Source organism: Amphibalanus amphitrite, unplaced genomic scaffold (assembly GCF_019059575.1).
Source record: "Amphibalanus amphitrite isolate SeventyFive unplaced genomic scaffold, NRLGWU_Aamphi_draft 001080F_arrow, whole genome shotgun sequence".
In the NCBI taxonomy this organism is placed as follows: Eukaryota; Metazoa; Arthropoda; class Thecostraca; order Balanomorpha; family Balanidae; genus Amphibalanus; species Amphibalanus amphitrite.
In genome coordinates this window covers 184,197-209,665 of record NW_024882574.1, presented here as the reverse complement: position 1 = coordinate 209,665, position 25,469 = coordinate 184,197, and the positions used below count along the sequence as shown (strand labels likewise).

The 25,469-nt window shown below is 48.2% G+C and overlaps 1 protein-coding gene across 3 annotated transcripts in view; it reads left to right on the top strand.

The window, feature by feature from the left end:
• The window catches only part of LOC122369861 (MFS-type transporter SLC18B1-like), a 43,389-nt gene that overhangs the window by 7,382 nt on the left and 10,538 nt on the right, over positions 1–25,469 (top strand). The window contains exons 1-7 of one of the 3 annotated variants that reach the window (XM_043344953.1): positions 3,626–3,688; positions 4,746–5,015; positions 7,816–8,044; positions 11,194–11,289; positions 11,619–11,692; positions 23,814–23,961; positions 24,119–24,187. In XM_043344953.1, the coding sequence (XP_043200888.1) occupies positions 7,931–8,044; positions 11,194–11,289; positions 11,619–11,692; positions 23,814–23,961; positions 24,119–24,187 (501 nt within the window). In that variant the 5' untranslated portion in view covers positions 3,626–3,688; positions 4,746–5,015; positions 7,816–7,930. Of the gene's footprint in view, positions 1–3,625; positions 5,016–7,815; positions 8,045–11,193; positions 11,290–11,618; positions 11,693–23,813; positions 23,962–24,118; positions 24,188–25,469 lie in introns of those variants that run through there. The other 2 variants (XM_043344952.1, XM_043344951.1) reach the window with 2 other exon arrangements.

Here is a 25,469-nt window from a genome sequence, read left to right as displayed (position 1 = left end):
CTGGGCCATCAATATACATGTGGTGAGTTGACCAATATCAAACATGATATCGGCTCAATCAGGATTGGGATAGGCCCTCTCAGACCCAGACCAGGCACGGAGTACGGACCCTCCCACACATAGGATGATCCTTTCATTCCTGGGATGAGTCTTCTCAGGCCTGAACTGGGCCCTCTCAGACCTGAAATGGGCCCCTCTCAGGCCTGAAATGGCCCTCTCAGGCCTGACATTAGCCCTCTCAGACCTGAAATGGCCCCTCTCAGGCCTCAAACAGGACCTCAAGGGCCTGAAATGGGCCCTCTCAGGCCTGACATTAGCCCTCTCAGACCTGAAATGGGCCCTCTCAGACCTGAAATGGGCCCCCTCAGCCCGGAAATGGTCCCTATCATGTCGAAAAAGGGCCCCCTCATACCGTAACTGGGCCATCTCAGATCTGAAATGGTGCCTCTTATGCCTGAAATGGGCCCCTCTCAGGCCTCAAACGGGCCCTCTCAGGCCTCAAACGGGCCCTCTCTGGCCTCAAACGGGCCCTCTCTGGCCTCAAACGGGCCCTCTCTGGCCTCAAACAGGCCCTCTAGGGCATGAAATGGGCCCTCTCAAGCCTGAAATGGGCCCCCTCAGGCCTGAACTGGCCCCTCTCAGGCCTGAAATGGGCCCCTTTCAGGCCTGAAATGGGCCCCTTTCAGGCCTGAAATGGGCCCTATCAAGCCTCAAACATGCCCTCTAGGGCCTGAAATGGACCCCTTCAGGCCTGAAATGGGCCCTCACAGGCATCAAATGGGCCCTCTCAGGCCTGAAATGGGCCCCTCTCAAGCCTCAAACAGGCCCTCTAGGGCCTGAAATGGGCCCTCTTAAGCTTCAACTGGGCCCTTTCAGGCCTGAAATGGGCCCTCACAGACCTGAAATGGGCGCTCTCAGGCCTGAAATGGCCCTCTCATGCCATGAAACGGGCCCTCCTATGCCTTGGATTAGGTTAATCGGGCCTTGGATGTACCCCCTTAAATCATAAAATGGGACTATAAATCCTAAAGGGGGGCTATCAGGCCTGAAAACTGTTTTTCAGTCCTATGACGGACCTTGACATTAGACTGATAAAAAAATTGTCAGGCTGCATAACGTTACAGTTCGAATCAACGGTGGGCCCCTAGGATAAGAGACGGGGGTGAGATCTCACCCCTTTCACCCCCCCTGGCTGCGCCACTGACTAGGCATCCCTGAATCAGGGATGTTTTTAATCGAATCGAAAAAAGAATCGTTCAATAACTTTTTGGCTAAATCAAACGCGATCGGAAATCATTCCCTTTTTTATCCTCTGAATCAAAAGGAATCGAATCACCGATTTTTTTAAGGACTCGAACGGTGATTTAATAATTAAAAAAACAATCAGATGAATCAATGGTTGATTCAATCCAAAAAGGTGAATCAATAACCAGTCTGCAGGGAGGAAGCGTGCCTTTTTCAAACGAAAATGTGAAGGCAGGCCGCAGGGGTTTTCCGAAGACACTTGCGCCGGCCCTTTTAGAATCACAAAGGCCCCGAAATAGGTAAGTCCGCTTCTGAAGGTCTCTTTTCACCGCTCACGTGAGATTCCGATGACGAATCACGCCAGTCTCCATAACGGCCAGCAGGCCCCTGCTCCCAGGGGGCCTACGACTTACGAGTGCCCAACTGCATTCTGTACCACCTTAAACCGGCCTGAGGCCCCATGGTGAAAGACTTTCGCTAAGAGCCTAACACTGTTCTGAGTGTTAACATAAAACCCACTGTTCGGAAGTAAGCCAGCGCCCCCCCCCCCCCCACAGGGCGCGTTCGGCTGAATGCGGAATAGCCCGGACATGGGCGTGGGTTAACGTGGCTTGGTGTCAAAGGTTATTTCCAGTGAAACGGGGATAAGATTTGCATCCGCACGGAAAAAAAAATGTAAGGTGAAGCATACCAAAAAGTTAGGAAGTTATGCCACGCTGTTGAAGAGCTGCGATCACAGTCGAGAAAATTGCTGTTATTTTAGCAGTCCTGACATCTTGATACCGTTAGGAAAACAGGCGAGTTGGCCTGTTGCCGTGCCGTTTGCCATTGCGGCGCGGCAGACGGCCGTCACGGGCAGTTAGCTGGGAGAGCCGTTCCGTCCAGTGCTGCAGGCCGGCCGTTTCCGCAGAACCCCTCGCCGACAGGCCTCCATTCGGGGCCCATGTGCGCGGCGCGGCCGTCTCCAGAAGGGGTCTGGTGTGCGGGGCCTCTCGGACATGGCTCACTGCTCCCATTTTTTCACAAATGGCGGCATCAAGGTCACTGACCTGGCCCCCAGCGGTAGTTGGAGCTCTGTGAGCAACAGGGACTCTGACACGGTTTTAAGATTGAGGGTCCCTGCACCCAAAGATCATTCTCTGATACATAAGGCCAGGTCACGAGCGAAAAACGGAGCATAACATTCTACGAGCATGCGTTGTTAGCTCAGTCGTTAGAGCGTTGGACTACGCGTGGAGAGAGCACGCGTCCCGGTTACAACAGTCCGGGTTCGAAGCGCGACGGGGGCTCGGTGTTCATGAGCCTCCTGACGGGCATGGTTGCGATTGGTGGCAGGCCGTAGCCAGTCGAAGGCAGTCAGGGGACCGGTTGTGCGCGGCCTTGCCCGTCTCTAAATCCTGCCATATATCAGGAATTGGGCGAACGGAAGGTAGAGGGCAGGGCCAACGCTACAAGCTCCGTTTAGCGGGGCTCTGTCCTTGCGAGTCTTTCCATTCAAAAGGTTCGAGCCAAATTTGTGTTTTGAAAAAATCCTCGCGCTTATCTAAGGTCGAACGGACCCCTTAGTTCTTTTTTTTACAAATAATTCGCGCAAAAAACGACAAATCGCGACGAAATTTGAGTACCCTCGAGATGATCAACATTTCACCTTCAGAAAAAGTTCATGACGCTAACCCAAAATGAACCTGGGACCTGTTTCTCCAGACCACTTGTCAGGCCAGAAAAGCGATTCGAGTTCGACGCATATCACTACGGAACATAAAATCGATCGACGATCACCTGAATTTGAAAGCAAAGAAACAGAGCAAACAACGTTCGAAAGGTGAAATGAAGTTCACCATAGCCTGGCAAACCTAAGAACAGAGTTTTAGTGCCTGAATCACTTAACGCGTATTTTGCTTACTGAAAATACATCAGACACGTGCACGTTGATCATCTGCACCATGATCAGACCATGCAAATGCATAGTTTGGAGAAAATCTGTCCGTGATAACCAGATTCACACTCTGTCGTTATGGATATGGATCAAATATTTTTTTTCGTAGGCCTGTGTGCACCAGTAGGTACTGAGATATATGGCCATTCATTTTAAAGGTGAGGAAAAATGCAAGAAGTTAGCGCTTAATTTAAGATGAAAAATATTCCGTCACAAGCAAGACTTTCCAATTAAATTTAGTCATGGCATCACCAGGGCACTAAAGAGTCGGGTACTCCAAAGTTTTTCCTAGTATATACTAGAATTATACTATATCATCTAGAACAACAACTAGAACTGGGAGCTTTTTACTATATACCGAAAATTATCCTAGGATATGGCTGCGCTTAAGCGCGGCGCAGCTGGCGCTCGTGTTTCAATACATTGCGCTTCATATTTATACACAAGGCGGCTTGTGGTTTCACGCGGTTCCATGGTGTTCTCCCTTCATTTTACGACTTACAAATTGTGCTGGCTAAGTATTTAATAACTATCGTGTGCATTAAAAAATTGGCTCTTCATTATGCATGGAATTGTGTGAACAAAGGCCTTTCTGAGTAACTGTGTGCAACTTTGCAAACTGCTGTAATTGACTGGGTGGTGGGCCAGCCTCATGCTTTCTCATTCTTTCACTGTTGCGTAGCAATGTGTTAAAAAAGAAGTTTCAAGGAATTTCATCAATTGTGATGCATGGCGACACCTTTCGACTTAGCTGTGAGCATATTTAGTATAAACGTATTGCAAAGATTGCGTACACTGGCTTTATCTATTTGCAATGGCAGCTTTCGTACGACATTGGTGTATTGTCTTTTCTATGTTGGTCACTACTCGTTTGTATGTATTTTTAGAGCCCTGACAGGCTGATGAAGGAAGACTGAAGTCTTCTGAAAGCTATCATTACTAAGAAATGAAGCTGGTGTTATGACTTATGAACAGTGAACAGTGTTCCAAAATTTTATTTCAGAGTGAAAAATTGTTCTTGAAAATTGGAGATGAAAGTGGAAAATTGATTTCAGTTGGATGCCATTTCCCACCCAAAACTGGCAAATTTTGGGACATTGGTTTTGAACAAACTTAACAATACAATATCACTGGCCCAGGCTCTAGCTGAATAACATCAACATATAACATAATACTTTGTGTAAGCATCTCGTACAACTGTGTTGCTGTGATAATGAATTCAAAACACATGCATCCTGCATCCATGAAAGTGGATAGTAAGTAGAAAGAAGCATTTGTTTCCACATGTTAGTGATAATTGTGCAATTTCTTGGTAATTTTAGTTTGTATGAAAACGCGTAAGATTTAGGTGATTGAAACTAAACCTGGAAGATAATTTTTAGGTCAATTTTTACTTCTTTTTTAATGCTGTTCTTGATATTCCACTTCACTCAAAACACACCAGTTCATAAGTTATTTCAGGGCTTTCACAGTAGCCATGTCTTTGTGGTCAATCATCCTCAGAGCAGCCTGAGTCAATTCCATTCATGACTTCCTTAGCCATATATCTCTGATCCTTTTTCAGGACAAGACATGCACTACTACATGTATGCTGTGCCTGGCTCAAGATTCCTATATGTAGCCAGGCTGCCCTACCGACACTGGCAAAATGAATGCTTCCTTGAACAAAGCTAACCAAAGGTGCCATCAACTGTCTTAATCTGAACAGGAAGGAAGCCTAGTTTTCAACATAGACAACAGCTTGTGTGAAGCTGTCACTTTCAGGGTGTGCACCACCCAGTGTTCATTTGTTAACATCAATAATGTGTGACCACGAAAGGAAACCCTTCTGAAGGTACTGGTAACATCTCTCGATCATTCTAAGATCCTCTTAACAATCCACTACCTTAATATTAACAGGTTTTTTAAATAACCATGCATTAACTATTCCTCTAATGCTTGTTATGTTTTCAAATAGGTTCATGTTCTTTCATCCTGATTTTTCAAAGATAAGTATCACTTGAGTTTGTTTTTATTGCAAGTGTTATGCATGTAATTTCATCTTCATGTTTTCTCAGATCGAAGATCCTGCTCGCAGCTATGCCTCATTGCCTACCATGGCCAAAACCTCTGAGGTTTACCGTAGTGTTCTCCGTCTGATTGTTAAGTGTTGAGGATGAGCTGAATGTTACTGATATTGATACCTGATATCTAATTGTGGTCAATGTCTAGTGTAATACCGTGACATCTTCCAATGCCAAAGTTTATTTCCAACGAGCCAAAGCTTATTTGCATTGCAATTACGAGCGCTAGTGTGATGTGTGGAACGTGTAGTAAGTACGATTGGGAACCACTTACTCTGTAACCCAAAGTGGCATGTTTGCATATATGAGAATGTTCAGTGTTCATCGTCTTTAGATAATAAAAGCATTGGCATACCAGGAAGTGGATTGTTCGGTAGTCGCCTAAAATGGTATCAGAGCTGCAATTTTGACACCATCGTGTTCGTGATGCTCAGTCACGTCGAATGATATGCTTTTTGTATGGGTGAGGTCAATTTAGGATGTTGACCTCCGTCCAAGGTCAGGTCAGGTCATTACCTCATGATGAGGTCAAGTTGCACGTTATTCAATTCGGCAGGTCTTTCTGAGTCTATTTGTGTCTTTTCCGTCTAAGATCACTGTCAGCGCCAAAATAGCTGTCTCTATACCCCCCCCCCATCGGCTTATAATGGCCAGATCACCTGACCGACCTGACGTTAGGTGACCCTTAGGGGAAATCCGAAGTTAACGACTTTTGAGAATAAGGGAGTTTGATAAGTTCTGTAAGTTTCATCTACCTGTGATAGATCTCCTTGAATTGATGGAGTTGCTATGTTACGACGTTTTTTAGACCGTGCAGAGGTTCACTTATGACGTCATAGGTCAGTGACCTGACCTGACCTGAAAATGAGGTTGGTGTCACAAAATCCGGCTTGAATCAAAGGTCAGGTATGCCAACTTACAACCCTCCATCACCAGCGCGCTCACCCCTACTTTACTTTGCAGCAATGGTTTGCCGCACATTAACGATAAAAGTTTCGATCTGTCCGAGATTCGAACACAGGACCTTCCGATGTATCAAAAACATGGGGTCATATATAGACGAATATCTCGAAAACGGTTGGATGGGCTTGAACTTTTCGTCCCAAAAATGGAAATAAAAATGTTGTAGCTATCTTTTGACATACTTTGTATGTGGATGCCCACACTACGGAACCTTGAAAATCGAGCGCGAAAAGTCGCATTTTAACACGCAACCCTATGGGCTAGTAGGAAAAGTCACGCCCATGCTGCCATATGACTTTGGAGGGGGCTGGGCATCACTATAGGTATGCCAAACTCTGATATACCTAAACAAACTTTTGTAGTTTTAAGACTGATATTTTAGATATTTATGACTTAAAACCTTGAAGCGTCTTTTTCGGGCCACCCGATATGTAAATACACACCTACTTACTGGTGTATTATAATAAAGCGATACACTTCTTAGATCTAGTTAAAGATAAAACCAGAGGCTGCATCAGCTAAAGAAATAACCCTCGATACCCGTATTGGCCTTTTTACAGCGTCTAACGTGCGGGGGAGGGGGAGGGGGTCGTTGGACACTGCCGTCCGTCCCCTGATCGAGCTAGAGCTGCGCGGAAAAAGAAAGCGTGCTGCCCGCGACGGACGTCAGGAGGCGGACGATACCCAAATTTAAGGGTATAGGTCACTGGTTGATTTTTCAGGTCAGGAAAATGACCCAAAAGTAGAAAAAATCGAAATCTGGTTGAAGTTTGTAAAAAAAGTTTGTTAAAAATGTTTGTAAAAAAAAAAACTGGAAATGTTAGAGGCGTTTACGATTTTGTAGTTTTTCTAGCTACAATTGCGTGACAAGACGTCACTAAAACGTCATTTTCTTAAAAATAACAACGGATTTCGTTCAAATGTTCAGGCAAATGTTTTGCCTGTCCCGTAGCTCAGTTGGTAGAGCATCGGTAGTGAGAGCCCGGGTTCGAGACGCTCCGGCGCTCGATATTTGAGACTCCTGACGGGGATGGTCTGCGGTTGGTGGGAGCAGCCGCAGCCAGTTGAAGTCAGTTGAGTGGGACAGGCCGTGTCCGGCTTTGAAGGGCACGTTAAAATTTGGCATCTAAATTCTCCCGTTACCCGGAATTGCGCGATCGGACGGTAGGGGTCGGGGTCTACGCAACAAGCTCTGCTTAGTGTGGGCTCCGGCTCTGTCAATCCGTCCATTCAAACATTCGAGCTAAATTTATTTAAAAAAAAAGGTCAAACTGGTGAACATATGATACCTAAGGTACTGAAAGTCTGACGTTGCGCACTTAACGCCCTTAGAAACTATACTGGCGAAACGCGAGATGCGGGGCAGATTCCACGGCTCCCTCCTCCAGTGGGGCGAGGTTTAATCACCAGGCTGGGTGAAATTTCCATATAAGCGTCACCAAATGAGGATCGCTTAAGCTGTCAGCGACTGGGTGACCAGATGGAGTTTGGTATGCACACTATGCATGGAAGGCATGTCTCCGACTTTCGATAAATGCCACCTAGCGCTCAGGCTCAGTTTCAATATTCACCGTCGGTCACCGTCTCACGCACCCGGCGCGTCCACAGGCGCGGAGCTGAGCGGCAGAGCGGCGGAGCTGAGCGGCAGAGCGGCGGAGCTGAGCGGCGGAGCTGAGCGGCAGAGCGGCGGAGCTGAGCGGCGGCGCAGAGCGACAGAGCGGCCATGGGCGACAAAGGCTTCTCGCGGCAGCAGTGGGTGACGCTGTTCGTCTTCAGCCTGGCCGACTTTTGCTCGGCGGTCTGCGTGTCACTACAGGCGCCCTTCTACCCACACGAGGTGACTACCGCTGACTGAGTACCGGACACCGCTGACTGAGTACCGCTGAGTACCGCTGACTGAGTGCCGCTGACTGAGTACCGCTGACTGAGTACCGCTGACTGAGTACCGCTGACTGACTACCGGTGACTGAGTACCGCTGAATGAGTACCGCTGACTGAGTACCGCTGACTGAGTACCGCTGACTGAGTACCACTGACTGAGTACCGGTGACTGAGTACCGCTGACTGAGTACCGCTGACTGACTACCGCTGACTGACTACCGCTGACTGACTACCGCTGACTAAGTACCGCTGACTGAGTAGCGCTGACTGAGTACCGGACACCGCTGACTGACTACCGGACACCGCTGACTGAGTACCGCTGACTGAGTACCGCTGACTGACTACCGGTGACTGAGTACCGCTGACTGACTACCGGTGACTGAGTACCGCTGACTGACTACCGCTGACTGAGTACCAGTAACTGAGTACCGCTGACTGACTACCGGTGACTGAGTACCGCTGACTGAGTGCCGGACACCGCTGACAGAGTACCGGTGACTGAGTACCGCTGACTGAGTACCGGACACCGCTGACTGAGTACCGCTGACTGACTACCGCTGACTGAGTACCGGACACCGCTGACTGAGTACCGGACACCGCTGACTGAGTACCGGACACCGCTGACTGAGTACCGCTGACTGAGTACCGCTGACTGACTACCGCTGACTGACAACCGCTGACTGACTACCGCTGACTGAGTACCGCTGACAGAGTACCGCTGACTGAGTACCGGTGACTGAGTACCGCTGACTGAGTACCGGTGACTGACTATACCGGTGACTGACTACCGGTGACTGAGAACCGCTGACTGAGTACCGCTAACTGAGTACCGCTGACTGAGTACCGGACACCGCTGACTGACTATACCGGTGACTGACTATACCGGTGACTGACTACCGGTGACTGAGTACCGCTGACTGAGTACCGCTGACTGAGTACCGGACACCGCTGACTGAGTACCGCTGACTGACTACCGGTGACTGACTACCGCTGACTGTCACTGACAGCCACTGACTTACTAAAGATGTCAATCGGATACCGATATCGAACAAATTGGTATTTAGTATTTCAATCTTGTTTTAGGTGCATAATAGGTGCAGATTTGACGTATGTTTGGCCAAATTAGGTTCATTGTGTTACTTAAAAATTGTTCGTTTGGGTTGCACAGATGCTTATAGACCTCATTTTTCAAATTATCAGTTATCATTTTTGATTAAAACACTGAACTTATGTAATTCATGCTATGAAGATGTTTGCTATAAAAGAGATTTGGTGCAGATTTGGTCAAATAAGATGCATTCGTCAGGTGTCCCATCGTGAGAACGGCTATTGTGAAAGCTCACTAATGTATTAAGCTGGCATCCGCTGGTTAAGCCCTGCTTCAGCGCGCTCAGCACCTAATACGCGCTGAAAAGTTGATCTATTTCAACCCGTCAGCGCGCGCGATGGGCGCCGAGCCGCCGCCGAACCATCAGCTGCTCGTGCTTTTCAGCTTCATCGCGCAGTCAGCGCCCTCAGCCCATAGCCTCCAAAGCTACACGTATTTTCAGAGCGCAAATGTGCGCGCCACGGGGACGGCGACCTTAAAGGTAGTGTGCCACCTTCCAATGATTTCCCATTTTATTTTTCCTAAGATAAGAAGCTTCTGTTTTTACCTAATATAGCAAAAAAATCAAAAATGGGCCTGAAATAGTGCCTTTTTCGCCTAAAAGTTTATCGGTTTTTCGATATGTATAATAACTGTAGTGGGCTGATCTGCAAACAGGCGTCGGCAACAATCGCGAATGCGGCGCACATGTGACAATAAGCAAAGGTCATTATAGAGTTACGATGTACGGGAATGAGTTATCAGCTGTCTAATCGTAGACAACACAATGTCGAACCTTAAATTGTAAGCCTGTATTGGTATTGTTTCTTTTATTTGGCTGTCGAACATTATTTATGGTTTGAAATATGATTTTATGTAAAATAATTGATATGAAAAAGCCGTCTCTTAAGTTATGACCCCATTTCACCACACGCAAGTGACAGAAATGACAATGATCAGCTGACGCATTTTTCTTGGCCGAAGACAGAGCGCGCGGCCCGACGCACCACCACCGCACCACAAAGTATATGAGCAGAAGCCGCGCCGCGCCCAAAGCCAGGGCCCCGGTAACGTGAGGTAGCCGAGTCGGGGCAGCGTGCGCTGACCCAAGCCGGGGTCGCGGCTTTGGGCGCGGTCTACCGCATCCCCGGGCATCCCCGGGCTATCACATGACACCGGGAGGACGCGCGGCCCTGGCTTGGGTCAGCGCACGCTGCTCCGACTCGGCTACCTCACGTTACCGGGGCCCTGGCTTTGGGCGCGGTCTACCGCACCACCTAACAGGCGTGTTCGAAACCGCAGGAGATGATGATGAACGGGTTTATCGAAACTCGATTGGATGAGCCTATCGGTAATAGCGATTTCAGTGTGTGCATTTATTGTTCATAGTGGTGTGAAATGTGGTTGGGGTACGACCGACAATCCGTCGGGGCGAATTTCGCACTGGGGTACTCAAAATTTGAAGAATTTAAGACGTTTCCATGAGTTTTGAAGGTATGGATAAGTTCTAAAAATCCGGTTCTCCTTATCTGGGCCATTAACTCCATACGGTCCAGGAAAGCTGGCACACTACCTTTAAGTCGCAGCTCTCAGACCCGGTGTCACTGGTCTGACCCGGTGTCGCTGTGACCCGGTGTCACTGGTCTGACCCGGTGTCACTGTGACCCGGTGTCGCTGGTCTGACCGGGTGTCTCTGTGACCCGGTGTCGCTGGTCTGACCCGGTGTCACTGGTCTGACCCGGTGTAACTGTGACCCGGTGTCTCTGTGACCCGGTGTCGCTGTGACCCGGTGTCTCTGTGACCCGGTGTCGCTGTGACCCGGTGTCACTGGTCTGACCCGGTGTCGCTGGTCTGACCCGGACCCGGTGTCACTGGTCTGACCCGGTGTCGCTGGTCTGACCCCGTGTCACTGGTCTGACCCGGAGTCGCTGGTCTGACCCGGAGTGGCTGGTCTGACCCGGTGTCGCTGGTCTGACCCGGTGTCACTGGTCTGACCCCGTGTCGCTGGTCGCTGGCAGGCCGAGAAGAAGGGCGCCACGGCCACCCAGTACGGGTTCGTGTTCGGTGTGTTCGAGCTGACGGTGTTCATCGTCAGCCCCATCTACGGAAAATACGTGAGTGAGCCTCGTCCTCCCTGCGCCGCGCGGCAGCTCTCAAAGCAGCTAGCACATCATCGGCAGTGGAGTTAACGTAAGCTTTCTTTGGCTTTTCACAGAAAACGTTAACCTATCTCAGAGTCGACTTGACAATAATTTTAGCTCATCTTATTTCAATGGTGCAATCAGGTCATTTTTTCCTATTAAATTGCATTATGTGAAAGCTTCCTCACCCTTGCTGTGAGCAATGAATGTTTGGCGATGAACTTAAGATGGTGATGCTCATTGTTATAAGTATTGAAGTAGTGTGTTTTAAACACTAATCCCCACTCGCTCGTTCTCCACAGTTGAACAAATTGGGACCAAAGTTTGTCTTCAATGCCGGTATATTTACTACAGCGTCCTGCTCGATATTGTTCGGGTGAGTAGGGAGAACGGGGTCAATTGTAACATTTTTTGCATTTTATCATCTGGTGCAAATACGTTTGCAGCTATAAAGCTCTTTCTTTTATTTTCAGAAACTATGATGTTTTGTCTTTAAAATGCAGTTAAGACATTTCCGAAATAACTTCTTTTTTGGGTCAAAATTGTTGTTCGAAAAAGTCAATTCAGCTGTTACAATTCACCCCAGATACGGGGTCAAAAGTAACACCACCCGGGGACAATTGTAACATGTTCATTTACAGGCTACAGCAACACAATTTTTTTCCAAAACTTTGATTTAACAAAAGTATTGAACACTTGTTCATCTTCCCAGACTTGGTAGGGACGGTTCTTCTCAGGAAAAAGGCATAAAACCTCGCACTTATACAGGGGTTGGATGGACCTCCTCTCCCTTGGTTTTTCGCAAATAAATCGCGTAAAAAGCTGCCGATTGCGACAAAACTTACAGTTCTCTTAATTCTAGCAATGTTTCATCTCCCTTGAAAATTTGACGACTTTGACATAATGGCCACTGACCTATAACCTGTTACATTTGACCCCTGCAAAAATGTTACAATTGTCCCCGTCGCGCCTTGACATATTTTAGACGAAACTGGTGCAAAAAGATGTTGCATGTAGGCAGCATTTCATGCTTTCAATTTATCGACAACAAGCCTGCCAACGCTTACACAAAGTCTGAAGTCGATATCTTTTCAATCGCGGGAATGAGCTTATCAAATATAACGGCATGAAAATCTACAAAATGCTCTCAAAAACACATTACTGTGCACAGCCATCGACATACCCGGCACTTTCGCTTCAAACTCCGTTGGGAAAGGCTGCATAGAATTACGCATTTTCGGTCTGAACATCAGCTCATTCTATTGGTAAGTTTATGAATTATTAGCACTGGTAATATTTTATTTATCTAATATAATAATATTTTATTTATCTAATTATTAGCACTGTTACAATTGCCCCGTGTTACATTTGACCCCGCTCTCCCCTATCTCCACAAAACCCACACAACTTCCCGACCTCAAACCGTTGTCAACCTGCGCCACGCTAGCGCACCCTGTCACCGCAGAGGGACGGGGGAGGGGCATCCCACCCCTGAGATCTCAGAGAGCTACCAACCTATTGTCACAATACACAATTTTGAAGCTAGTGTTTAGACCTAACAAGGTGTCTATCTGATGCAGTTTTTCACGGCAAATCGAATGGTTTTATTTTTGTTCCCCTACGAGGTCTAGAATTTCCAAAAATAAATTTATCAAAAAATTGTGAGTCGGGACGTCATAAAAGTTTGAATAACTCCCACATTTTTGAACCGATTATTCTAAAAACTGGTATGTAGGTGTACATAGACCACTTTTCTGACAAAGAATATTCCGTTTTTTTTTATATATATTCAAAATTTTGGATTTCATAATTATTTCTAAAAAAGTCAGCTTTTTGAAAAATTTGAGCCAAAATCCAGAATTTTCAAAACCCGAGATAGCCATTTGATAGACAAGGTAAAATCACATCTACCCTTTTTGTTACGTCTTGAATCCTTTAAAAATGAAGATGTTAGCGGCGTTTCAAGTTCAGCCGTTTTTTAGGCGAAAATGGCGTTTAAACATCATTTTCTTAAAAAAAAAAATCCGACGGATTTCGCTCAAATTTTCAGGGAACTTGTTAAATTGATGTATAATAAGGTACTGAAAGTTTGACGTCGCTGGCGTATCGCGTTTAGAAGTAATTAGCGAAAAACGGGAAGGGGCAGATTCTGCCCAGCGGGCGCGGGTTAAGGTCCATCAATTACCTACCTCTGACGGATGAAGGTTTACTAATCTATTTGTTCAGCTGTTTTCACGACAGATATCTGACACACATTTGGATCACATTTGGTGCGATTTGGTCAAATTAGGTTCATAGCTGATTTTAAGCAGTTTAACAGCAGTTTGCACAAGTTGCTTATTTGCCGGCAGCACAGTCGGTAGTAACCGTTGGGGGGGGGGGGGGGTATAGGGGATTAGCAAAGTCCATCGGTGCCGGGGGCGGAAGGGGAATGTGCCATAACCTAATATTACCAGGCTATAATGCATTATTCGATAGCAGGCGTTTTTACGACAGAGTATCTGGCTGATGCCGAACTTTGAACAAATCTGCACCAAACTGCAATTTCTTAAGATCTGCTATTCACAAAATTCGCTGTACATGCATGCATACACAATAGATTTATTTCCATGTAAGACAATAGCGTTTAACAATCTGATAGATCCGGCAAATAGGTGGTGTTGCCCTTCCCCCTCCTCCCCCGTACCGCCGGACTGCCGCCACCCCGAGTGGTGCTATATACCGACTCCACCCGTCGTGGTGCGATGGCTTTTTGTATAAGATAAACACAGCTTGTGCATGGACCTCTGCCCTCGGGAGCCGGTGGGATGGTATGGTATGGTATGGTATGTAGACCCGTGTGCTGCTCTCGGGATCCGGTGATGTGGTATGGTATGGTAGGTATGGTAGCGCCGTGAGCTGCTCTCGGGAGCCGGTGGGATGGTATGGTATGGTAGCGCCGTGAGCTGCTCTCGGGAGCCGGTGGGATGGTATGGTATGGTATGGTACACTGAAAATTTTTTTTACTCAGGCCAGGCATTACTCAGTAATAACTCATGAAGAAACTTAGTGAATACGATAGTGGTGCTCACTCATTGGCTGATCTAACTCACATCACCAGGGTGACTTCGTTATGCGTGAGTTCTGAGTGCTTAGTTTCGTGAATTCGAACTGAGTCGGAAATGAGTTTTGCTTGGGCAAATCTAGTCGACCCCCACCGGACACGATTTGGTAGCCGAGGTCTGTGACGTCAGCCGGGCGTGAAGTTTTCCCTTCACCATAGGCTTCACACACAAACCGGCCGAAGTTCATGCCAGGATAGCCCGGCTTGAAAGTGCAAAAATGATTAAATTTTGCCCTCAATAGATTCATTGCTTCATTTCATAACTAAAAACGTCCGTTATTAGGACTCAATGAAGGTAAAAAGTACTCAAAATCGAAGTTTAAGAAAATGCTGTCCGAGCACAATCTGGTAACATCACGTGACCTCTTTTAAGCAGAATGTATATAATTCAAGGATGTTATTACACGATTGCTGCCTAAAACATCATAAATAATACGCTTGTAACATTTATTGCTTCTGTTTAAGTCATAACATTGCAAAACGCAAAGTTTATCATGGAAGTCACGTGACCAAAGGTATAGCAAGGGTTGGGACAAGCACTCAAAGGATTTCAAGTTTTTTAATTAAATTATATAAGTTTCATGATGAAATTGATAGAATGTATTTTTTCCTAATGAAATACAAATTTTCGTATGTAAAATATTTTCCTTATGGGCGAAATTCTCCATATAAGAAATGTCAGTGACGTCACCAGGGCTTTACTGGGCTTTACTCAAAACATCGGACCTACCTGTTTCTTATAGGTATCTTGAATCTAGTTTCCTGCGCAATGCATGAGTTCTCGCGAATTCACGTGCAGTTGTGCGTGAGGTACCCCCGGCTTGAAGATGCGCGCATGCGCGGCAGGGTGAGTTTCCTGCGTGATGCGTGAGTTCGCGTGATGAGTATTATAGCCGTTGCGTTCGAAAACCGCGGCGCGCGCTTCAGTCCGTTGTGGCGCGGTGACTCGCGTAGTTCACGTTGAATTGTTGAGGCTATTGTGAAATTGTGCAGGAGAGTGCAGGAGCGGGGATTGGGGAAGGCGTGCAGCGAAGGATGGGTAGGTTATCTGTGAAGAACTCGGTGATTGTCGATGAAGCTTTTATCAATCGCATGCGCCGCGGAGAACAGGGAGGTGAACTGATGGAACAGCAGATATTCCCCGCCGGCGTCAGGAGGTCGGTGCCAACCGTGAACGGCGGAGCAGATCGATCGAGAAACTGAGGGATACCTACCCGGCATAGTTCGAAAAAGAAGAGGTGAGTTATGCTATATTTAAATTGAAAAAAAAAATGTTTGTGGGATAATGTTGTCCTTATCCTAAAAGAACGTTCATTTGACCCTTTTTACTTCTTTAAACAAGAACTCCGTCACGACCCGATGTTTTTTTTTGGGGGGGGGGGGCGAAGGTTGTTTGAAGTCGATTCTTTCCATGCAGCACCCATAGGCACAATGTTAAAAATGTAAAATATTGGGGGACACGTCCCCCGTACCCTTCCCTCCCGGTGGTGGAGCCCATGGTCTTAATTCCGCTCGCTGAACCGTTTAAGATTCTTTTGTCTCGTTTGTGCTTATTATTTTTCCGACTGTTATTATTTTTTCCCGACTGTTTTTTTTTTTAATGCCTACACACATATTTTCGTACACTATTCGATTTCAGCGAGCATTTTCAACCTTTCTTACATATTAGATTATTAGATACCGCGGCGAGACGCGTTTGAACGTGACATAATTAACCCATGAATAATTAAAAACGTGACATAGTTATTTCCATTACTGTTAAGTGTAACACATTTTATGTGATTGTTTCAAGCTGATTTTAATATTGGACGCCCATGGAAGTGTTTTGCGAGACTAAAACCCGTCTGTTAAGGTGACCATCCCACCTTGACCCGCGCTGTGCTGGGCCCTCCCCCCCCCCCCCCCGCCCCCTCAGGTTTTTCGCGAATATCTAAGAACGGCGGCGCGCAGCGCCACCATTTTCGGCACACCTGCTCATACATTTTTTCTGCATATGAAGAAATTTTAGACCCAGGTCGTTCAAGGTCAGGTCACGTCAAATGACTTAACATCAGAAAAATTTCAATGGTCGCTGACGATCGCACCGTTCGCAACGTGCCATGGAAACCGTTCGATATTTTTGTCATTTTCGCTCAGGGAATTCACCGCTCGATTTCACACCAGTTTGAGGTAAAATGTCAACAACAACAAAAAATATCGAACGGATTTCATTTTATAGCGTTTTTGATACTGTCCCATCACCCATGTCTCAAGTATCAACCTTACGGCATGTATAAAATATATTTGCTAGTGCAATAAAACACCTCATATGAGTTCAGCTTGACGGTTTGGATCGACTGATATGCAACATGACCTGGTCAGGTCAACCTGAGGTCAAGTTTTAAAAATGGCCTTTCAAGGTCTAATAATAGTTCATTGGTCCCGACGAGAGGAACACTATGCTAACGGCAAAATAAATGTCGTAACGCTTGAGTGGAAAATATTACAGAAAACATTTTGGTAAAAACGGCTTTTTTAGAGTTTTTGCTCTCTGGAGGCTTAATTGTTGACCTGAGGTCAAATCTGAGATCAAACGCCAGCAAAAAAAAAAGTCGAAAGGGCTTTTGACTGCATTTTTCCGCGGGCAGCTCTTTTGGTTCCGAGTTAAGCACCAGTTTTTCGAAAATATTGAAATAAGCAAAATTTGGCCTTTCCTGACCTCTGGTGACCTGGCACTTGACTTGACCTTAAATATTACCCAAGTATTTCCTTAAATATCTTTTATGCTTTTTCGAATGCCGCTTACTGCGTGTCGCTACGTGGCCCAACACTCAACAGCCGAGTTAGAAGAGGGGACGTGAATACGACCCCCTCCCCCCCCCCCCCAGTACATCACGGTAAACTCAGAGCACCAGCACGGCGCGGTTTAACATTAATTTTGAGCTGAAGTAACTTGATAACTTTTGATATTTCAATCAACTTGCATGCCCTATAACTTCCGTTTCTCTTACTGGCAAAAGAAAATCTGACTTTTTTATTGTGTTTTCAGGGAACGGCCCATTGAGCCTCCTCTCTGCATCTTGGCGGAGAAGGCGTCAGTGGTGGCGTACACGGGTGACGAAAATTTGGATCACCCCTATCATAACAAGTCCGAAGGAAACGAACGGTGCCGCCTCATCGTGGGGCGAACGGAAGTCTTGTGGGGATCCATGGTTTGGAAGGAAGTCTTTTGCTGTGGGCGACGGCACACTTTGTGCTCAGTCAACAAACGGCGCACAAAGTGCGAAACACGCTGTGGTTTGTGTGTATCCATGTGCTCCACACACCATTCAATGCTGAGCGCCAGCCACCTGTAGCCGCGAAGACTGAGGTCGAGAAGCTGGCAAAAGAGTGAGGCTGAGCTGACGTGGAGTCGATCCCCCCCCCCCCCGACGCATTTTGGCGTGTGTCAGAATTGAAATACAGCGCAATGCGACCGTTTCTACAAACACGTATTTCTTGTGAGGGCTGGGGCGAATAGTGCAAGACTAGACGTTGGTCGGGCATGGTATAATACAGATATGTATGCTGGTTTTGGGCAATGATTCGTTATATATTGGCCAATCCCAATATATAGACTAGCTGCCTGGTAGTGGCTGTTGTATCAGCATCATGCATGCATATTGCATAATGCTGATGCAGCAGCTGTTATCATGGGCGGCGAGCCCGCCTATACATTGGCTTGAGCCAATATAAAACGAATCAGATCAGCCGTTTCAGGCGGCGCCTGAGTAACACCCGAGTATCGTATGAGTTATCGATGTGAGTACGTCCTGAGTACAGCCCTAGTTTTCACTGAATAACCGATGAGTTCCAACTGAGTTATGGCCGTACTACCACCTGAGTTATACATTAGTACCAGCTGAGTTACATGTGAGTTACTTCCTAGTTTTTCATGAGTAATGACTTACTAATACCTGAGTTTGGCCTGAGTTGTCTGAGTAGGACATGAGCTACGCATGAGTACTTACTGAGTTTTAATTGAGTTTTACCATCGGACAAAATGGCAACTCACTTTGTTACTCACATGCTACTCACTTGCAATGAGTTTTTCCCGAGTTTTACCTGCGTTCCGCCCTGAGTTTTACCTGAGTACGCGGATTTAGAGTGAGTTTTACCATTGGACAAAATGGCAACTCAGTTATTACTCAGAAAAGTGAGTAAAATTTTTTTTCAGTGTAGCGTCGTGAGCTGCTCTCGGGAGCCGGTGGGATGGTATGGTATGGTATGGTAGCGCCGTGAGCTGCTCTCGGGAGCCGGTGGGATGGTATGGTATGGTAGCGCCGTGCCAACTATAGGGCGCCCTCCCGCGGCGGGCCAGCTAAAGGGGAGTAGGTGCGGCGTGGTTACCTAGTGTAGGGGAGAGTGGGGCAAAGCGGCCACCCTAACGCTTCTCACGATGCCAACGCTTGTTTTTTTTTAAACTTGGGAAGATTCTTTCCATACCAATGTGATCCCTATTAAGTTGCCTTTTATTTCAACTGCGTTTTATTCCCAAAGGCGTTCACATATGGAAGATATTGACAAAACTTTAAACCTATGCATACAGTTGCATAGGTTTATGTATGTATTGGCCGCTTGGCCCATACCCTGGGGCAAAGCGGCCACCGGCGTCTTCTCAAGTCCCGATATGAGAAACAAAATAGTTGACTCATGTACGACTAGGGTATTTGATGGTGGCAAGGTTTAAGCGAGGATGGATGTTTAATTTATTATCTTTCACCTGTAGGTAAACAAAGAAAGTATTTTCATGAAAATAGGGGAGAGTGGGGTGGGTTGTATCAGTTTTTGCTCCGAGACCCATAACCTCGTAACTATCCGTGATAAACTCATTATTTCCATGCTTTCTCCTTCCTTGATTCTTCTGCTTTTTTGTGCAGAGTAACTTTTCCGCTACCTCTACCAGTTTTTCTTCTACGGTGTGCCGAATAGAACAATGTTTTTGATACAAACTGCCCCATGGCTTGGGTGAGTTGTATCACATGGTGGGGTAATTTGCAGTGGCGTATCCAGGATCTTGAAAAGGGGGAGGCCAAACCTGCTCAAGGGGCCCCACCCTTACCTTAGGGGCCCCAGTGGTAGCATACTTAATCCACGCACAGGTGCGGTTCTTTGCCACTTTCGCCATGTGAGGGAGCCTTTTTAGGCACACTTGGCAATCATCTAAAAACTCTGAAGGCTCATTCTGACCTCTGAAAGCCCCTCTTCGGCAACAGAGTGAACGAATCTGGCCTCAGCCGGCCCCATAATGGCCTCAGGAGACCCATACTATTGCTGACCTCCCAGGGCCCCACGCTGGCTCTTGGGAGCCTTTGAGTCAGTCTGATGGCCCTATACCGCTCTCGAACCCACGCCGGTCTCTAGAAGCCCATGCTGCCCTCTGAGGGTTCCGCGCCGGCTTCTAAGGGCCACTCTTACCTCAGGGGGCTCAAACATGCATACGATCTGAAGTATGGCTGCCGAGGCCCTCGAAGTGACCTCTAATGGCCCGACGCCAGCCTATGAAGGCCCCGTGCTGGCTTCTGAGGGCCCAGCACCAGCGTCTGAAGTCAGATGACAGCTGGCCCCACGCTGGTCACAGAGGGCCTCACAATGGCCTCAGAGGGCTCCACATTGTCTTCAGTTTGGGCCAGTACTTCGGATAAGGCTCTGACGGTCGTTTATCTTGGGACACCCAAGCATGCACATTGCACGTACCCAGGATTTCGCCCAGGAGGGGCAACCTGCTCTCGAAGGGGCCCCGGGTTACCTGGAGGCCACTGTCAACCCAGGCGGTGACGTATCCAGAACATTTCGATGGGGGCGATTGGGCACAGTGGGTCCGGTCTCCCTTGCGGACGGGCCCCTCTATCTGTCTGTCTCACTGTCTGCCTGTCTGTCTGTCTGTCTAAGCCCTGAGAAAAGGTGGAAAATTGGCAGATGAGATAAAAGTATCATTTTGTCTGAGAAATGTGCATAAAATGCACGGTCTTTTATGAAGAAGCGAAGCGAGCGAGCCCATCAGAGTCGCCGGTGTTGGTCCCTCAGACGTGTCTGTGAAAGACCGTCAGATGCGCTGGTGTGGGGTGCACACAAGCACCGTTGTGGGGGGCCTTAGGGCTTAGAGACGCTGGTAGGGGCCGTCATAGGCATGTATGGGGCCCTGAACGTTACTAGTGGCCCTTCATAGGCCGGCAAGGGAACCTCAGGTGCCGGTAAGAGGCCCTCAGAGTCGCTAGTAAGTGGCCGTTAGATGCGCTGGTATAGGGCCCTTGGAGGCGTCGGTGGGCCCCTCGGGCCCGAGGGGACCCTAAACCATATAACGGACACGTGTCCCCTCGCCCCTGGCTATGCCATTAAATCCAAGTGATCGGGTAATCAGGGGCCTCTCAGGTGACTGCAGGGGCTTTTCAATTGATCAGGGGCCCGCCATGTTACCGTGACCAGGGGACCCTCTGATAATAAGGGGCCGGTTATACCACGGGCTCCTCGGGCAACCAAGGGCCTTCATGTGACTGCAGAGGCCCTTCAGATAGCCAGGTACTCCCCGGGTAAACATGGGCCCCTCAGGTGACCAGAGCTTCTACAGATAACTGGCCAGGGGCCATCCAGGGAATCAGGGGCCCCTCAGATAACCAGGGGCCCCTCAGGTAACCAGAGGCCCCTCGGGTAAGCCCCTCAGGTAACCAGGGGTCCTTTACCAGGAGTCCTTCAGATAACCAGGGTTCCCTCAGGTAACCAGGGGCCCCTCAGGTAAACAGGGGTTCCATGACCAGGGGTCCTCAGGTAACCAGGGGCCCCTCAGGTGACCAGGGGCCCCTCGGGTAGCCAGGGGGTCCCTTAGACAACCAGGAACCTCTCAGACAATCAGGGGCCCCTCAGATAACCAGAGGCTCCTCAGATAACCAGAGGCTCGTCAGATAACCAGGGGCCCTTCAAGTGACCAGGGGGACCCTCAGGTAACCAGGGGTCCCCTCAGGTAGCCAGGGGCTCTCAGGTAGTTAGGGGCCCTCTGTGTTCGTCACTGTGATAGAAATCGCTCTTTAATATTCGTTTCTGTTCCGAGTAAAAGACGTACTGTCTGGTACTGGAATGAAGGCAGGGAGACCCAGAACGCCTTCGTCACGCTGGTCCCCCTGAGTTATCCTTAGACCCGTGGCCCCCCTTGGGTACGTCACTGCGTTCAAGTGACCCAAAGGGCCCACTTGCATATCTGATCCCAAAGGGGGAGGCCATGGCCTCTTGGCCTCCCCCCTGGATACGCCACTGGTAATTTGTATCACTATTTCACGTTTCAGGGAGTGTGCTTGCTATTGGTTTTGAACATAACAACAACATTAAATGGGGTCAATACAATGTATATGCTCAAAGGCTTCACTTTTATTAGACCAAATTTAGGTCAATGCAATCCGAACGAAACATCGAAACGTCAAACGAACGAAACCTCAACAGACTAGACGCAAAAGTAGCCCGTTAAGAGCAAAGAAGCCAACACATTGTGCCGAAATGGAACGAATATTGACTAGCTACATACAAACGCGAGCCAGGGCTTAGCTTTCGCGATCAAAAGCAACATACCTATACATACATACATACATACATACATGTTACAACATACCCCACCCGGCTCTGATACAACATGTACCTCGCCGCCATCTTGGAAAAACATCCTCGTGCTCAAAAACAGCGGACAGCTGGAGAAATCCATTTTCACTCACGCAGCCTTAGAACCTACCCTCACCACCGCTACGGAGATCTTTCAAAGTCGTGCACATCTAAATGCCCAAAACACACATTTTCTTGCAACTTATTTTTTTTAGAATGACATTAAAAAACATAAAATCGGCTCTCACCTCGAGACGCGTCCACCCAGCCACACGACAGAACAAAGAAAGATGGCGCCCGGAAAACCTCGTCGGCTGGTCGTGTCACGAGCGCCATCTATTGGATAAGTTTGGCACAATTCGCCCTGATATAACTTGGACATGATACAACTCTCCCCGCTCTCCCCTACATTTAATTGCATTATTTGGTAACTCATCCAACTGAAAAGTGGCCAAGATGAATGCATGACGACACATTTGAATATAAATAATGTTTTTTTTATCCAGATGGAAACTACTTATGGCCAATGGGGGGGGGGGGGGTGGCCACTTTACCCCGGCCACTTTGCCCCGCGCATACCGTCCGAGACAAAAATATTCCAGCTTAGCTATCAGTGGGGAAAAAACATTAAAATTGGTAGAATACATGTACAATAACCATGCAATGCATGGACAAGAACGCTTATAAAAATTCCTAACGGTTATGAAATAACATAACATTTAAAAATTGTAAACATAGTTGGTAACCTGGCAAGAAACTCCCCCCACTCTCCCCTATACTGAACGGTAACCGAACGAATACGTACTAAACGGTAACTGGGCGGACACGGAACGGTAACCGAGTCGGTAATTACTGAACGGTAACCGAGTGGGTACTCAACGGTAACCAAGTGGCTAATGTACGGTAACTGGATATATACTGAACGGTAACCGAGCGTAGTGAGTGGGTACCGAGCGGGTAGTGAGTGGGTACCGAGCGGGTAGTGAGTGAGTGGGTACCGAATAGATACTCTACGAGTACGGTAGCCGAGTAGATACTGTACGGATACCGAGCAGATAGGTACTGTACGGTAACCAAACGGATAATGCCTAGCTGTACCGAGCGCCGGTCATACACAGCACGCTCACGACTGCTGGCAACATACCGAACAAAATCAGCAGGTCGAGTATGTACAGGCCGGGCGTATGTTATGTATGTCACAGAAAATGCAGACACAGACCAAGGTGAGAGTACTAGGCGCAGGTAACAGTAAATTACCGACCAGCAATGGCGTAGCTGTCCATAACAGTTTGGAGTGTTGTGATGACTGATGTTAACTAGAATGATTGTTACTGATCTTGGTCTCGAATATAGAAATGTTAAATGTCGAATACGATGTATAAAAGTTGAGTGAATTTTCACCCACAGGGCATCGTCAGACAAACAATCAGCAAATCATTCTAAAATATTACAAGATGTTCCTCGCGAGAGCACTCAACAACATATATTCATGTTAACTATGTAGATTCAGATTGTTAAGTAGACCAGAGGCATGTCCCATCTGCTGCCGTTCCGGCTTGTCATATTTCACACGCTGCATAGCCACCTAGCTGGTCGTGTCAGGATTTATGCGAGCCTTCCGTGCAGGGCCCTATATCTTCCGTGTATGTGTAGGTACTGTCCAGTGCCCATGTACCGCGCAAATAAGTCACTATGAGCTGTAACGTAGCCATCCGAGCTGGTACTTAGCCCGCTCGAGCTGCCAACTATCAGAGCAATTTTTATGCGGCTTCGTGCCCTGTTTGTTTTGCAGGTTTCTTGACAAGGTGGAGGACACAAGGCTGTTCATCGGGCTGAGTTTTGCAATCCGTATTGTAGAGGCGATGGGAAATGCCGGCTTCCTGACAGCCAGCTTTTCCATAATCGCCAAGGAGTTTCCCGACAACGTGGCGACCACGTTTGTAAGTACAGCAGCGCGGTTAGAGGTGATACTGGCCAAATTGCAGGCAGGGACTGCTGATGTTTGTAAGGGAGAGCCATTATAGACGCCCGGGAAAGCTCACTAAGATGTCAGAGACTCGTGTTTCTGAACTAACTGCCTGGTTTGGCTGTCCACAGGCCTCCTTGGAGACATTCTTCGGCATCGGACTGATCGTCGGACCGACGGTGGGCGGCGCCCTTTACCAGGTAAACGAACGGCGGGAGGCGCCCTTTACCAGGTAAATGAACGGTGGGCGGCGCCCTTTACCAGATAAATGAATTGGTGGGCGGCGCCCTTTACCAGGTAAATGAGCGGCGGGAGGCGCCCTTTACCCTTGTTTAGTAGAACGAGAGCCGAACGTTCCTTCCGTGGCCTGTCACAGGCGGGTCGAGAGTGCCAGCTCTGCGAGTCGGCAAGGGTCATTTCATGCTTCTTTGTGGCTGACTTTGGTCCATCGTGAGACTGAGCTGTGTGATTGCGCCTTTTTGTCGGCTGTGGAAGGCGCTTATTAGCATTTGATAAAGTTCTTTTCGCAATACATTGCCATCGAACGATTTCGATAAAAAATACATTTTTGGAATCAGCTCACCGTCAGCTTTCAATGTCGTTTCTTTTGAGCACGAACTGACCTTCCGACGAACCATGTGCGCTCGGTGAAGTTTCGGCCGCTCTCCGACGCGACGCCTGCCGTCACCTGACGGCGAGCGGAGGGCGGCTGTAGGTAGTGGTACGGGGACCCGCAGTTGCTACTGTACAGCGACCCTGAGTATATTGTCCCAGTACCCTCACAGGGAACAACGATAAGCTGTCAGAGGGCACGCACAGAAAACCTCAGCTGCTCTTGTACAGGGACGGCAGTCGATATCAATGTTATCGGTTGTTACTGGACAGGACAGACGGTTAGACTTGGGGTTCGTGTACAGTAGCAACTGCGGGTCCCCGTACCCGGCGAGCACGCGGCCATTGCGGCACAGCAGCGCGCAGGCGGCTGCTGGCCGCCGCCTCAGCTGCAGCGCGGCGACTGCGCCGATCGTCAGTAGCAGTACCAGCCGCCATGGCTGTGTTCGTAGCCATGGTCATTACAGGAGAATATCACCCATGCTGACAGCCGATTTGCTGAGTGATTGCTGTGTGCGCCGATGCCCGTCCACTCTCCAGCAACAGTGACCGGGAGAGGAGGGGAGGTTGGTCGGATGGCGGAGCTTCGGTCACTCAGACGGCGCTCAGTCCGGTCACTCAGACGGCGCTCAGTCCGGTCAGGTGACGGCGCTCAGTCCGGTCAGGTGACGGCGCTCAGTCCGGTCACTCAGACGGTGCTCAGTCCGGTCAGGTGACGGCGCTCAGTCCGGTCACTCAGACGGCGCTCAGCGGTCGGTCAGATGCTACTCTGTCCGGTCACTCAGACGGCGCTCAGTCCGGTCAGCGGACAGTGCGCTCAGTCCAGTCAGCGGACAGTGCGCGCGCTGCACACTCTGCAGCTGAGCAGTG